Source organism: Sciurus carolinensis, chromosome 7 (assembly GCF_902686445.1).
Source record: "Sciurus carolinensis chromosome 7, mSciCar1.2, whole genome shotgun sequence".
Classification (NCBI taxonomy): Eukaryota; Metazoa; Chordata; class Mammalia; order Rodentia; family Sciuridae; genus Sciurus; species Sciurus carolinensis.
Window position 1 is genome coordinate 53,072,603 of NC_062219.1, and position 16,988 is coordinate 53,089,590.

The 16,988-nt window shown below is 34.6% G+C and overlaps 1 protein-coding gene across 7 annotated transcripts in view; it reads left to right on the top strand.

Moving 5' to 3' along the window:
* Window positions 1-16,988, top strand: part of Cdk19 (cyclin dependent kinase 19) — a 159,325-nt gene that overhangs the window by 128,660 nt on the left and 13,677 nt on the right. For all 7 annotated transcript variants that reach the window (XM_047558141.1, XM_047558146.1, XM_047558145.1 and 4 more), the window contains 7 exons: window positions 580-637; window positions 6,344-6,475; window positions 10,800-10,943; window positions 11,116-11,185; window positions 15,613-15,685; window positions 16,076-16,173; window positions 16,878-16,956. In XM_047558141.1, coding sequence (XP_047414097.1) covers window positions 580-637; window positions 6,344-6,475; window positions 10,800-10,943; window positions 11,116-11,185; window positions 15,613-15,685; window positions 16,076-16,173; window positions 16,878-16,956 — 654 coding nt within the window. The remainder of the gene's footprint in view (window positions 1-579; window positions 638-6,343; window positions 6,476-10,799; window positions 10,944-11,115; window positions 11,186-15,612; window positions 15,686-16,075; window positions 16,174-16,877; window positions 16,957-16,988) is intronic.

Consider the following 16,988-nt stretch of genomic DNA (forward strand, 5'->3'; position numbering starts at 1 on the left):
TATAGCTCTGTATTAACCTTGGTTTTTCACTTTGCTACATTTTGAAATTATACTTCAGAGTTCTTTTGCATGTACATATGAATTTTAGTGGAGTCTGTTAAATGTTGATGATGTTTTCCTATGGCGGGTTAGGAATATTTAGCATGGAATATTCCATTTGATTTACTTAAGTGAAGGCAATTTTATTGTGGTTCAAAATTTTTATATAAAAAATTTCATCTACACAAACTCTTGTTCTGGGCAGTAATCAGTTTATATAATTTGTACAAGTTTTAAAACTGTTATTACTAGTTTTTCTATGGGATGAGTATAAGTGATAACTTTAATTATTTTGTAATTATTTGTATGGCATAATTTTGAAAATGTTATATTTCCATGACAAGGATGTTTATGTAAATTTAGTGCTAACTTTAAGTGTATTAAGTGCTTTAAATATGTAGCAGGTGCTTACTATTTGATTTTAAGTTAAGTTTTGATGAAAACACACAAATGCTATTTTCATATTATAAGAAAATTTTCCATTTTAGAGCATGTCAAAGGAATAAATAGTAATTTTGAATGCTCTATTTTTATTTCTAGAAACCAGCAAATATCCTAGTAATGGGAGAAGGTCCTGAGAGAGGGAGAGTCAAAATAGGTAGGTAATTATGCCTAAAATAATTTATTAAGAAACTGAAATTCCTACGGATATGGTTTCCCTACTTAATACTTTTATTTAAGAAGTTAATTTTAAATTACTTCCGCATATTATTTTTAGAAAAGATGTTGGAAAATATAGTAATCTTTAAAACCCAAAGTGTTCCCCCACCAGTAAGATTCTATAATTCTAAGTTGAGACATCACTGGGAATTGACAAGCAAGCCCATGAAAACATTTACTCCCATACGGTGTCCCAAGCATGTGTTTGTATTACCACCACTGTCCTGCATAGTCACCCTAAACATAATCCCCTAAATCTTACTTTTTCCTTAACTTTACCAAATGTACTCTCCCTGAATATATCCCCTCTGACTTAATACACAGAGACCCTCACATGTTTTCCCCACTCCCCACCCCTAGCCTTCATATTCTGTGCCAGGGACTCATATATCTTTTCCAAATGAATATGTTTATAACCACTCATACTTACCTGAAAATTCTAAAAGAAATCAGCATCATTTATACCTAAAAAGTGAGCTAAGATGGGCTGGGGAGATAGCTCAGCTGGTAGAGTGCTTGCCTCGCAAGCACAAAGCCCTGAGTTCGATTCCCCAGTACCACAAAAAAAAAAAAAAGAGCTAAGAAATACTTTATTAATTTATTTTCATAGAAATTATATTTATTGGATGTTCAAATTTTTTTTAGTTATAGATAGACATAATACCTTTATTTTATTTATTTTTATGTGTTACTGAGGATTAAACCCAGTGCCTCATATGTGCTAGGCAAGCACTTTACCACTGAGCTACAACTCCAGCCTATGTTCAATGTTTTTGAAAAAGACTTTAAAATAAATTTGTTTTATTAACCTTAGTTTCTTTCCTATTAGAATATACTATGCTAGAGAGAATGTAACATTGTGCTAAGTTGACCTACAACAAGCTCAGGCTTTCCTGCTTCAGCTGAGTCTGTCCTGCTGCTTAGTTTTCTACTTCTTCCATTACTTCCCTAACCCATTTCTGAGGAAACTCTTAAACAACTTCACTTTCTTTAACACTCTTAGTTTGCTAACATTCAGCTTCATTCAAAAAAATGAGTTAATGTTAATTAATTACTGGGGGCTGCTGTCCTTCTCTTCCCTCCCCTTCCCTTTTCTACTCCTCACTTGTTTCTGTTTTTATTTTACACTCACTCACTCTTACAGGCATTTTTTTTAAATACCTACATTTTACCAGATACAGGTGAAGACTGAAACAGGATTGTTTCTCCTTGTGAGTGACAGTAAAATAAACTGTACTATACAACGTGGTAGGTGTTTTCAATGTTATTTCATTTATTTTATATAACAGCTCTCTAAAGCATATCACACATAAGGAAAGCTGGATTTAGACAGGTTATAGCTTATTCAGTCTTTCAAAGCTAGGACTTGGATTCTTAGTCCTGAGACTCTTTCTGCAGATATGGCTGTCTGTTCATGTCAGAACTGTCTGGTGTGACCTCACTCACCTCTACTTTTTGTCAACACAACTCTGCCTATGAAACAGCCTCAGATAAAGAGTGACTCTTCCCTTCCTAAGTCCTACCTAGGTGTCCTTTCAATCTTACAAATATCACCCTGTCCTGCCTAAATTCCATATATAATAGTGTTGTCATTTTCCCTTTCTCAAGTTTCTTCTTTCCTTCAAACATTCACAGTCCTTTTCCTGACTTTAAAAGAAATCTTACATCCATGTTGTTTTCTTTAGCATTTGTTCTGTTTTTGTTCCCTTCTTGTTCCTATGCTTCTGGAACACCCTTGATATTCACTCTTTGATTCCACTCACCCTAATTTGTTACAGTTAGCTTCTGATTGCATCTCTTTATCCAAACTGTTTTATAAAAGGACATTTGTGACTACCTAAGGGTTTGCCAAACCCAATGGCCTGCCTTACTCACTGTTCTTCTTGACTGTAATAAACCATTTGTTCTTCTGACCTACCTGGCCTTGATACTATCTTTTCCCTTGGTCTGTATGACATCTAAAATTCTGTCTTTCCACGTACCACTTGTGATGTTACTTCTGCATTTCATTAATTCCTCTTACTCCTATTTACCTATTATTTTAAGATACCCTACGTATTGGTTTGAGAGATGGCCTCCTTCTACAGTTACTTCTTTAGGGAATTGATAAATTGTGACCTCAAAATCTTGATTCTATGAAAATGATTTTAAGATCTGGATCTTAGATTCTATGCTATCACCCTAACTGACATCTTTTCTCTCTTATTTGGGTGTCCATCTGGCAATCTATACTCCATTTTTCCAAATCAAATTCATCTGTATTTTCTTATACTCTCTCTTATTTGTGCCATTTACTACATCCTAGTCACCCAAATCTAATGGTTTTTTTTTTTTTTTTTTTACTACTCCTTAATATAAAATTCCTTTCTCTGGTCGGCAGTTAATAACCTTAATGTTAAGAGTTTAGGACTAAATTTTAGTCACGATTAGGGATAAAATCAAAAGTAAGAAATAATAAAGGTTTAATGAATAGTTGGTCTAGTTGATTAAATTACTTATTAATTTTGTTTTGATTTATTTTGGTGCTGCAAATTGAGTTCAGGGGCACATTCCCACTAAGCTATGTTCCCTGGTTCTTTTTATTTTTTGAGGTAAGGTCTTGCTAAGTTGTTGAGGATCTTAAACTTGGAATCCTGCCTTGCCTGTGAATCACTGGGATTATAGGAGTATGCCACTGCACCTGACACAAATTTTGTTTTAATAACATGTTGTTGTTGTTAGTGCTAGGGAGCCCCCACCCCCAGGGCCTCCCACATCCTAGGGAAGTACTCAACCACTGAATTATGTCCCCAGTCTGCACATTATTTTTTAAAAATCACAAGTGACTGCTGGGCATAATGGCACACACCTATAATCCCAGGAGGATCACAAATACCAGGCCCGCCTGAGCAATTTAGGGAGACCTTCTCTGAAAATAAAATGAGAAGGGTTAGGGATGGTAAAGCGCTTTGCATAGCATGTACAAGGCCCTGGATTTCAGTTCCCAGCACTGCAGGGAAAGAAAAAAGTTAGTAATGCTACTGCCTATGATTAATGCTTTAATACAGTTCTGTTTTGGCTCATAAAAGGAAAAAAAAATGCCTGGTTGAATGGAAAACATTTTATACCCTTTCCTATATCTGAATCTTTTCTCCCCCAGCAACCTAAAGTCTTCCTAGGCCAAAATGTGTATTACCTTCCTTTTTTGCTATTTAAAAAGATTTTTCCTTCAGGATCCAGCTCAAGATCCACTCTCAATTTAGTGTACATCCACCAGGGTTTATTAAACACTGTTCCACATAACACGTTGCAGGAGACTCTCCCCTCAAGGGATTTAGCACCTAGTAGAACCCCAGTGGCAACTTCCTTTATTCTCACAGTTCTTCAGTTCCTCCAACCCTCTGTTAATTTTATCTTCTCCATGTATTTTGTTATGTAAACTCTTTATGTGCTACATCTGATTTTTTTTCTGATTTTCTGTCATTTGACACTGCTTAATTAATACACAAGAATTCTGCAACCCCTATCTGTTTAATTGAAGAATTCAATTAAGCCAACTGTTGTTGTAATGGTTAGACTTAGTTATCTTTTGTCTAAATTAGTAATTATTTGAAAAATGGTTTGAAGCTTCTTTGAAGTTAATACAATAGCAGGAATTGTTAAGACTATTGTTTCCTTCTGGCCTTGACTTCTGACAGTGACTGGATGAGGCTTAGATAAAACTAAGGAGGTAGAAAATAAGAGGAGAAATACTGATTTTAGCCTTTACTTTAAAATGCTTTTAAAGGATAAAACAACATTCCATTATACTTTGCCATCAATAATAATTGGCATCTGGTTGTTTAATCTGATTTATCATATATAATCATTTCATCTGTGTGATGACACACTTACCATCAATAATAACATCTATTAAATATATAAAACAGTACTTTGACTTGTGTAATATTATAGATTAATAGGTGTAATATTGGTAAAATGCTTGAATGTTTTTGTTTGCTATAGGGAAATTTAGTTAAACAAGAGTAGGCACCAGCACAGGCTTCTTTTGATAGCTTTGTTTTTAAAGACATGGATATTCCAGAAGCATTCTCAGAAAGTTCTTGTAAATTTTATTCAAACTCTAAGGAAACAAAATCACAGTAAATTAAGATTTCAGTGCATATTATAGTACATTAGTTTTAGGTTAATGATACTCTAGTTTAATCTTTTATGTGCTTTTGTACATTTTATATTGGGGCATATTATAGTTGTACATTTATATAATATTTGTACATTATATAATTGTATATTTTATATTGGGGCATATTATATAATATACACTGTGTATATTATATATTTCAAATCAGAGGTGTATCATTCTTGGAACTTTGCCTCTGTGGCTTGCTTTTATTATATGTATAATTTATTGGATGTCAGATTAGTGGATAAGAATGTAGGTACTAGCTGGGCATAGTATCACACACCTGTAATTCCAGTTGCTTAGGAGGCTGAGGCAGGAGGTTCAAAAGTTTGAGGCCAGCCTGGGCAACTTAGACACTGTTACAAAAAGGAATGGGGATGTAGCTCCGTGGTAGAGAGCTTGCCTAGCATGTGTGAGCCCCTGAGTTCTATCCCCAGCACTGCAAAAAGAAGAGAAAAAACAAGTAGCTACTAAATTATAACATGGGTTTTCAACAGTGAACATCTTTATTTACTATCCCTGTGAAAAATAACCTAGGAAAGTCATTTAGCTTGCTTTGGGCCTTAGATTCTTCATCTTAGAGCAAAATACTACACTAGGGTGCTCATGATGATTAAATGAGAGTGGTTTATGATACATATAAAAACAAGTTGTAAACTGTAAAGTGTTTTTAGATATAAGGTATTTGTTATTTATGAAATCTTAAGAAAATTGGTCTCTAGAACTTTATCATAGTTATAAATATTCTTTTACTATTAGCTCAGTTTTATATGCCCCTAATATTTCAATTAATTAGCTTTGATTTAGGTCTTCGTTACATGCTGAATTATAGCAAATTATCTCTTATGTGTTCTGGGCATATTCTTGGAAACACATGTGACATTTTGGTTACCCTTCAACTAGTAACTTTTTCCAGTCTCAGTTTGTGACATTTGCTGCTTTCCATAATGTAAATATCCTGTCATAGCCAATTCCAAGTCACCAATACTCTGTCACCTAATGCAGAGTTAGGAAGTGATGGGTACAAATCAGCTTGTGTGAGCATGTAGGAGCTGCTCCAGTACATATTAAACTAAGTGACAGTCAATTCTTGGATGTATAGGTATACAGAAGTCATGACTGATCATGGAGACTCTTATTCTATATTTTAAAAAGCATTTAAGAGTATTATTATTTCTGAGAGACAGAAATTATAAGTCAGATCTGGATTCTAATTCTGACTGAACTTAGTTTTGTGATGCTTGGGCAAGTCTTTTAAGCCTCAGATTCTTCAGCAGTAAAACAGGTACCATAGTAGTATCTATCTCCTGTGGAGGAGGGGATACTAAAAATAAATGAAGTGATTCCCATTCAGTGCTTGGTATAGACCTGTGGTTTTTTTCCAGAGGAAAACTTCATAAGGTTAGTGACCATTTTATCATCCTTTGCATGGTTCTAATACATATCAAACTGAGTTTTATATTAATTTATTTTATTTTTTAGCTGACATGGGTTTTGCCAGATTATTCAATTCTCCTCTAAAGCCACTAGCAGATTTGGATCCAGTAGTTGTGACATTTTGGTATCGGGCTCCAGAACTATTGCTTGGTGCGAGGCATTATACAAAGGCCATTGGTAAGTTGGTCTAAAATGATTTACTATCTTGGCATAGAGCTTTCATAGATACCAAATGGTATAATAATAAAACCACTTGGTAAAACCACCTTATATCTCTCTGTTAAAGTCCTGATATCCTCTGTTCCTATTACATTCAAGTAGATTTGGATTTTAAAACTGTATAGAAGAATATGATCATTTTAAAAGAAGAATGCATTTTTCTCTTAGAGAATAGAGGTATCTGATCCTGTTGAGTTGCTATGGAAATAACAACATGCAAATTTTATTTTATACTCACATGTAACTCTTGACCAGAAGAACTGGAGAGAAGTTTAGGATTGTTTTCTTCTCACAAAGAAAAATAGAAAAACAGGAGTAGTACAGTGTTGGCAAGAACTCTTATTTGGGGAAAATTAGTCACCATTTCCTAGCAAGAACTGTATGACTCATCTTTCTCTCTTGCATTTAGTTATCAGAATGCAGTTTCTCCTCTAAGGTAGGAAATACAGTCAAGCTAGATTAGCTGTACTCAGCATCTTGTCATCTCACTGCTGTGTGAGCGGGGCACTAAGAAACCCTAGTATAAACATACTTGCTGGCATTTTAAGTCTGCTTTAGAATAGAGACTTCAGAGACTTTGCTACCTGGTCACTATAGTATCCTTACAATGTCTCTCTATAGGTTGAGAGTTAGCTGGAGAGAGCCATCCTCAAACTTGGAGATTCTTCCAAAAGCAATTAAAAAAAAAAAAAGGTTGTGAGAATGAATAGTAGCTTTTAGGAGGTCTATTTCTATAAAATGCCTATATTCCCAAGTGTACTTTTTAAAATTTTCTTTATTTCTGAATTTTCTGTTTGTTGGTATTAGACTCAAATCAGTTTGAACTATCTTTAATTATACTGTTGAGTGCTATTTAACAAGGATACTAAAAGTTAAAATGTTAAAAATTGACAGGAATCCCAATCATTACTTATGAAAACCTGGTGGCATCCAAAGAACTGCAAGAAGTTCTCTTATTTGGACAAATTAGGCTGACACTTACCCTGCTCATGGGTAAAAAAGCAAACACAAATGAATATCCTCATCCATCAGGAGGTCTGATTTCTGTAAAAGTCAAACACCTAAAATATATTTATATTTTGCCCAGAGACTGAGACTCTAGTATGGTACTGCAATATTGTAAATATCTCAAATACTGTCAAATGCTTTTGTTAAATTAGTGGTAAAGCCTCTCAGTAGCCCCAAAGCTGTGAGGAAACCATTGTGTACTTGGCAGTAGAGGAATGTGAGATTGATATGAGGCCCTTATCCACACAGTTGAGGCCACGTGAACCATGCAGGACAGTGGCAGTTGTCTGTAGAGGGTAAAGAAAGAACTACAGAAAACACATGGAAGGGATGAAGTGACCCAATAAATGTCAACAAATGACTTTTAATGTAGCACTGTATTTTTGAGACTTTTTTAGAATGATGTTTACTTTTTATGTTATTTAGGTCTCTTCTTACCGACTGTTGGGAGCAGTTAGATCCCTTAGGCAATCTAAGAAGGTACCAGAGGATAGGAAATGAGTGAGTAAAAATAATCCAGGGTAGGGAGAATGTTAGTTGGAAGTAACGGGTAGTTCCTTGAAACAAACAGGCTGATGGCGGATAACACAGGGGGCATTAGCAAGAGAAGCGAGTAGAGGATGCAGTATCAGTAGAAATCCATATGCCTCTAGCTTTCAAGTACTACCATTACAGTCTATATCTAGAGGGAGTTTTCCCTTTAAGAAGAGGCATATTCAGCCAATACCTTTAGTTCAGCTAAATGATGCTCCAATAACATCAGTTTAATTCTCAACTCATGGTGAAACACATTTTTAGCATGCACTTTCACAGTTTTGTTGTGTGTGACCCACACACTTTGAGAACCGATATTTTGAAAATGCAGTTTTATGGTTATTTTCTGATTAACTTTTCTTTTGTTGAAATAATTGTTTTTGGAAATAAAGGTAATTGGGTATGAATCAAAAACCAACTCTGTTTTTATTTCCTCAGAGTAAGGAGAACTAAAATTGAATTTTAAGCTTGCAACTTACTTGCTCAGTAAATGAGATTTATCATTTAAAGACAAAAACATAATCACTAGTTTATAATTTTAGTCGAGTCCTAATTATTCATTCTCAATAGGAGTTAGGACGTTAGGACAGAGAAAAGAATAATTCTCTGAATCAATTATCATTGGCCTTGAAATATATTGATAGCATATGTATATAATACAAGTACATATATATATATTCACTCATTCTCATTCTTCTCCATACCAGTCCATGTCAGAAATGAGTGTTTCTATTCAGAGCATAGGAAAAAGAATTTCATGATTTGATAATAGTAGAGGTTTACAGAATGACATTTAGTGGGGAAGGGAGTGGCAGTGATGGCCACATCAGTGGTGTGTGTTGGGGACGGGCATCAGGAGAACAACCATTGACTGAGGAAAGAGATCTGAGGAGGTACAGATGATGGATGTAGGGGGCCAGATGACCACTTAAAATTATAGGCTAATATGTGGCAGAAAATGTAGTAGAATTTAACACTACTTGAATATATTCTGAGGTTCCTTATCTTAGCAGTTTTCAGAGAAATGTAGATCCAGATTCCTGTTTTAAATAAAGGACAAACCATGGTCATGATTGATATGACCAGCAACAATACAGTGGTCATTTAGTTGACTGTATGATAAAGGCAGCCAGGAAGAAGAGATGGGACTATTAGGGGCAAGAGTGATAGCCAACATGATGTGGGAAAGAGAAGAATTTAAAAGTAGACACTGAACAGTATTATTACTATACTGTGTGATGAATGTTTATGATGTTGATGACCTTGGCTGCATCATTAAGGAAGATTAAATTATGTTTTATAGCCTTTTATGATGGCAGGTAATGGTGTAATAAAAAATGGTTATTGAAGGGATATGTTCCCATTATCCAGAGGCTAACTTAGGTGGAAGGAAACCATTTCTGAATTGGGTCACATAAAAGAGACATTACTATATGTTTTTTGCATTTGCATTTTTTTTTTTTTACAAAATATCACACTGACAATTATTCTAGCTAATATTATTTAGCTCTTATTTAGTTTCTCTACAGAATGTGATTCTCACATTTGATAGGATACTAAACACTGTACTTTTTTACTATACCATATTCCTAGCATTATTATCTGTTTTAAAAATACTTATTAAATGGCATTTATTTAAAGGGACAAATGTGAATGTACATCTCACATAAGTTAATTCACATGCATTTGGCGAAGCATTTTAAATATAATATTTTGGTCCCAGAATATAAATTCTAGTCTTTGAATATATAAAGCCCAATTGAATAATCTATAATTGGTGACTTTAGTTAATAAAACTAAAAAAAAAAAAATTTTTTATGGTGCTGAGAAACAAATCCAGGTCCTTGAGCATGCTGCACAAACCCCCTACTTCTGACTTACATTCCCAGCCCCTCATAAAACTTTTAAAGCTTCCTAACTTTGTCCTAGGGAAAGGGGTGGGGCAGCATCTAAGCAGATCTATTGAGATAAGATCTATTGCTAGTGATGTCCTACAATATATATATTTGTTGTTGGTTTTGTGATGTTTTGTTTTTGCAGTACTAGATACCACTGAGTTACATCCCCAACCCTTTTTATTTTTTGTTTTGAGACAGGTTGCACTAAATTGCTGAGGCCATTTATAATTTTCCTGCCTCCACCTCCCAAGTTGCTGGGATTGCAGGCATGTGCCACCATACCTAGTAATACTTGTATTATTTATCAGCTCATAGACCATGTGATTTGTTGGAAAAAATACTAAAGCTGGTAATCTTTCAAACAAAAGTTGAGTTTTTCCAGTTCTTTTACTATCTGCCTAGACCCAGTCATTATGCATTTATAGCATTAAAAGAATTATATCACCATATCTGATAATGGTGTCATTCTATCAGATCTGAGTATTGTGCCTGGTATTAGATTATCAATGAATGCTTCAATGATTTAATTATTAATAGTGGCTAGAAAGATTTTTGTCTAAATCCTAAAAATTTATTGCTTGCCATATTGTTTCTTTCTAAGCTTATCTTTTAGGAAATTTATAAGTAAATGTTCTTTATTTAGTCTCCAATCTGTTACATGATACAGTTATTTCATGTCACATTTATAATTGTTTATAATGTATTCTCTTCATACACTTATTGCTCTTTGTATATTGCTTTATTGAAAAGTATTCTTACATGTATGTTGGAATTATACCCAGGAATTTTAGCTAAGTAAATGTAATACATTTGTACAAAAATTTGATTCTTTTTCTTCATAGATATATGGGCAATAGGTTGCATATTTGCTGAATTGTTGACTTCAGAACCTATTTTTCACTGTCGTCAGGAAGATATTAAAACAAGCAATCCCTTTCATCATGATCAACTTGATCGAATATTTAGTGTCATGGGGTTTCCTGCAGGTAATTTGTTTTCTTTTTCAAAAGAGGATTTTGAATCACATTTTAAAATCATTCCTTTTCAAAAGATAAATTGTATTTTATGTATATTTTAAGACTAAACCAGTTAGATTTTCAGTGATATTAACATGTTATTTTCTATAACAATAATAATTTTTTTTTTTTTTTTGGTAAGATAAAGACTGGGAAGATATTAGAAAGATGCCAGAATACCCTACACTTCAAAAAGATTTTAGAAGAACAACGTAAGTAATTCTATATTGTTGTAGCTCATCTATGATGCTAGAAGAGAAAAATTACTTTTTTGGGTAATTCATAAACAACAAATTTATTTTCTTATAGTTGGATGACTGGGAAGTCTGAGATCAAGGTGCTAGCACGTTGGATGTCTGGCAAGGACTGTGCTTCCTGCTGCGGCTTTGTCCTCAATGGTGGGAGGGTAAAAAGGGCCTCTTCTATGAGGTATTATGGCATTCATGAAGGCAGAATCCTCCATGACCTAAGCACCTTCTGAAGGCACCACCTTCTCATACTGTTGCATTGGGCTTAGGTTTCAATATGAATTTTGGAGGGAACACAAACATTCAAATCATAATTATTAATTATAGGTAGCGACTCCAATAGGAAAATTTAGTCTTTTTAAAATACAGATGTAGATTATTATTTAAACCAGACACTTTTTTTTTTAGTTTGTGTGTGTGTGTGTGTGTGTGTGTGTGTGTGTGTGTTTCTTGGGACTTGAACCTAGGGCCTTGTGCGTGCCAGGCAGGTGCCTATGCTTGTGACTTAAAGGATGCTTTAAATGCTGCTAATATGTATGTCCAGTTTAGACTGTTAATATTTTTAAACTTTTAAAAATTTCAGGATCAGTAGGTAGTTTAATCTCTTCTGTTTTAGCATAATAAAAGTCTCAGTTCAAGGCTACAACTGTTGTTTAATCTTTTTCTGAGTGACTGGTGACTGAAATGCTCGATTAGAAACCTGGAGGGATAGCAGAAGGAAGAACACATTGTCCAGAACATGAGTAAAACACACTGGTGAAGACATGTATATTGAGTAGACATGAGAGGACACCAAAGGCATGAAAGGAGTTTGTTCTTAATATGTGCACTTAGAGAAAGCTTAGAAGAGGTTCTCTTTGGGCAGTTTACCCAGAAAATTTCAAGACAGGATGACTTGTAGGAATGAAAGCAGACATACTAAAAGTATGAGAATGGCATTGATCATTTCCAGTCTTTCTTTTGCGGGTTCTTGTTAGGGTCCTTTGCCTTAAGATAGCCCTAATACTAAGTTGCTGTTTAGACTCCCTTCTTCCTCTAGACATTTTTCCCAGACTGACTCTAGAATTCCAGTGGCCACAATTTACCATCAGTTGTGTTGGTAACTCTCAGTTTATACAGCTTAAGTATCCCTTATAAGTTCTTGAGGCCAGAAGTTTTTTTGATTTTGGATTTTTTCAGATTTTGGAGCATTTTAGATTTCAGGTTTTTGTGTTAGGGTTGTTCAGCCCATGTATCCCCTTGGATCTCTTTTCCAAATTTCGAGTCTGTTTATTAAAATACTTTATGGAATCCCAACTTCAAAGTTTCTTAAAATCTTTAAGTGTCCAAAACAGAACTCATCATCTATCCTCTAAACCTCTCCAGGCTATATTTCCTGTTGTAGGAACTGACTCCATGATTCACCTAATTGTTCAAGCCAAAGACCTGTGAGTTCCCCATGATCCTTCTATCTCACAGTCTTCCATTCACCCTCTGCATCCAGTTGATTAGCAAATCTAGTCAGTTCTTGTAGAGATCCTTTGAATGTTTCTGTTTTTCTCCATTCACCCTACTACTGTTATAGTCTTAACCAACAACATCATCTCCCCTGGACTCCTGCAGTGGCCTCCTAAGTGATATTTCTACTTCTACTCTTTATTCCAATTCTTTGTCTACACTGCAGTCATCATCAAAAGCAAATTTGATTATGTCACTTCTGGTTACTCTTAATTTGCCATTGCTTTCAGTTCCTTAATATGATTTATAAGCTGTACACTGTGACACGCGCCTGTAATGCCAGTGGCACGGGAGGCTGAGGCAGGAGGATTACAAGTTCAAAAACAGCCTCAGCAATTCAGCGAAGTCCTAAGCAACTCAGTGAGACCCTATTTCTAAATAAAATATAAAAAGTGCTGGAGATGTGGCTCAGTGGTTAAGTGCCCCTGGGTACCCAAAATATACACATTGGTTTATAATGCTTTGGCTTCTATATCACCAGGTTCCTTTCTTAACCATTCTCTGTATTCTTTAGCCAAAACATCATGAATTTCTTTTAAGTATTCTGAGCTTTCTTTTTGACCTCTGAATTTTAATACATGCACTTTCCTCTTTAGGACATACTTTTACTCCCACCCCTTTAATCAGATTAACTCCTATTTTTTCTCCTTATCCTTTGGATTTTGCCTCCTCTGACCTGCCAGGTCTAAGTTAGGTTGCTCTCCCTTATACTCTCATGGCATGCTGTGCTGCTGCTTTTGGTACTCATCACTATTTGCTACAGCTAGCTTTTGAATCCTGTCTTTCCATCTAGATAGTATGGATCATCTCTGTTTTATATACCATTATATGTGTCCCCAGGGCCTGGCACATAGTATGTGCTCATTAATTATTTGTCAAATGAATATTGAATGAAAGTGGCTCCAGTAACTGAAGATATTCTAATAATATAAAAGATGGAGAAAATTAATGAATGTACTTAACAGTTAACTTAGCATTTAAAGACAAAATGAAAATTTCTACCTAAAATGATTATGTTTATAATAACCAGAAATAAGAGGAAAGAAATTGTAAAAGATAAATTCAATTAGATAAATAACTGGGTCAGCACCTACTGCAGGTGTTTGATTCTCATCTGCTGTATAGTATTGTTTCCTGGCCATGTATACCAGATTTACCTACAAGGACTTGCATTTCATAGCTACAATGAAACAGCATCATACCAGTAGGAGATGTTCAACTACTCAAAAAGTTTGAAGAACATTTAACAAAGCAAACTGTTCATGAAGCAATATGAAATTAAAGACTCACGACAACATACTATGTACTGTTTCCAGTTTTATGAAAACAAAGCACAAACCATGCTGTTTGAATCATATGTATATTTGTTTTTTGTTTTTTTGTTTTTCTTTGTGGTGCTGGGTATTGAACTCAGGGCCTTGTGCTTGAGAGGCAAGCACTCTACCAACTGAGCTATATTCCCAGCCCTCATATGTATATTTGAATTATATGTGTATGTACACACACATATATGCATATATACACATACATATATGTACATAGGAAAAAGAAGCCAAAGGAAAATTATCAAAGCTTTGACAGTGGTTCTTTCTCACTGAATGACTTGATTATGAATGATTTTGAAATTTTTCTTTATATTTTTATATATTCTCTTTTCTTTTACCATAAATATTTTTAGACCTATTTTTGGACCTTTTTAATTTAAAATATTTCAATGTGGGAAAGAAAATATATGGTGAAATATACACAGTGTATTTAGGAAAATCAAATGAATTTCCCTCCGCTCACCTCTCAACCTAAGAAATAGAACATTGCTAAGATTACTGAAGTACCCTCCCTGAATATTCAGAAATGGAATATTCTGAATTTATCATTCCACATTTTTTAAATCATAGTTTTATTCTTCATGTATGTATCTCTAAAATGTTTTGTTAAGTTTAATATTTCTTTGAAATTTATATAACTAGTATCATCCATGTATTTTTCTTTCTTTTTTCTTTTTTTTGGTACCAGGGTTTGAACCCAGGGGTGCTTAACCACTGAGCCACATCCCCATCATTTTTTACTTTGAGATAGGGTCTTGCTAGGTTGCTCAGGGCCTCACTAATTGCTGAGGATGTCTTTTGAACTTGTGATCCTCCTGCCTCAGCTTCCTGAGCCTCTGGGATTACAGGCATGTGTCACCACATCCAGCTTATCTGTGTATTTTCTGCAGCAACATGCTCTGTTTCCTACTCAATCATATGCATTCATATACATACATATATTCATGTGTAGCATTTCTTTCTGTGACAGTTTAACAATTTATCCAATTTTTTCAGTTTACGGACATTTGTTGTTTACAGTTTTTTTGCTGCTACAAAAATGTTGATAAGAAGTTGGGTGTGATAGTGCACTTCTGTAATCTCAGCTACTTTGGAGGCTAAGGCAGGAGGGTTGCACGTTTGAGGCAGCCTGGGCAACTTAGTGAGACCATGTCTCAAAAAATAAAAAGGACTGGGTATATAGCTCAGTGTAGAGGATCCCTGGATTTAATCCCTAGTACCTCAAATTAAAAAAAAGCTGATTCTTATTCAAGTACCCCGATATGCATATATACAGGCATCACTTAGGTATGTACGTAGAAATGGAATTGATAGGTCATATGATATATTAATTTTTAACTCTAATGGTTAATACATATTTATTTTCCAATATAAAATCTCAAGTGTAATATATAACAATTTATCTTTCTTAATACATTTGCCAATATTTGGTAATGTGTTTGTTTTTAATCAGTAAAAGCAAGGACTTAAACACATATCTTCTAAGAAAACCAGTCTTAGAACTTTTCATTAAAAAATGTTAATTGTGTGAGTGTTCCCATTGACATGTGAATGTTCGTGTGCTTGCAGGTACGCCAACAGTAGCCTCATAAAGTACATGGAGAAACACAAGGTCAAGCCTGACAGCAAAGTGTTCCTCTTGGTAGGTGCTTCTCTCCCAGACTGAAATCTGATCTTAACAGAGTTCTCATCCCATCTCCTCTTGTTTACTGTGGAATTATCCCAGCTATTCCCCCTTTAGAAACAAAAGAAATTGGAGGATGCTGAGGTGAAATTAAGTATTTTTCTTTTGAAATGTCACCCTTATAGCCTTAAATTTTAAAATGATTTATTAGCATATAAAAGAATTTTAAAGGTGCTTTAATGCTGTTTTCTGCCTTGTTCACATAAATGGGTATATTGTATACTGATTATGCAGTGAGTTATACAAAATACATTTGATGTAATCCTGTTATACATTTACTACAAAAGTCTGGACATTGATTTGTAACCAACCTTTTCATGGGCTATCAATTTCTTGTGGTTTCTCTAGCTTCAGAAACTCCTTACTATGGATCCAACCAAGAGAATTACCTCAGAGCAGGCTCTGCAGGACCCTTATTTTCAGGAGGACCCCTTGCCAACTTTAGAGTATGTATCTTCCCTTCCTCTTTGATATCCTTCACTCCAGGTTGAGGATATCAGATGGTGCCTGAAAGCAAGGAAGTACTCATTACTGAAGTATTTTACTTCATAATACAGCCTCAGAGAAAAACTACTAAAGAAAAAGCATCCACATTTTAAAACAGACCAAACTGGAGAGAGAGGCGTGAATGAAAACAAGTGTTTACAAATGAAAACTAAAACTGAAAACAAATGATACTTGTAGACCAGTCAGCCAGATCAGAGATGGATAACTTAAAATTCTGTTTTCCAGAGCATGTCCACAGTGCTACAAATCCCCTCTACTCCTTCACCCCAATATGTCTTTCATGCTTGTATTTATCAGAGGTGCATTTTTTCTTGAGGGGACAATATTTTGTTGTTGTTACTGTTGAAGCAAATACAAAGTTAGTTTTTGGTGCTCGTGAAGTCAGAGTGGAGAAACTTCTTTGTCATATATGTCAACTAGCAAGCAGCAGTCAAAATTTGCAATTGAAAATGACAATCAGTGTAAAAATCAGTTGAGTGTTTTCTTACTGCTCAAATTGAGTTGTTTTGGGAGACATTCGGCAGATACCAGCCACAGATAGAGTATGAAATAAGTTACAAAAGAAAAAGTAGAATTTTAAATTTATAAGATAATGATATTACAGATTTTAGGCCTTGATATGTTTTTTAAATATAATTTTTAGTGTGTTTGCTGGCTGCCAGATTCCATACCCCAAACGAGAATTCCTTAATGAAGATGAACCTGAAGAGAAAGGTGACAAGGTATAAATTGCATGACACACATTGAATTTTTG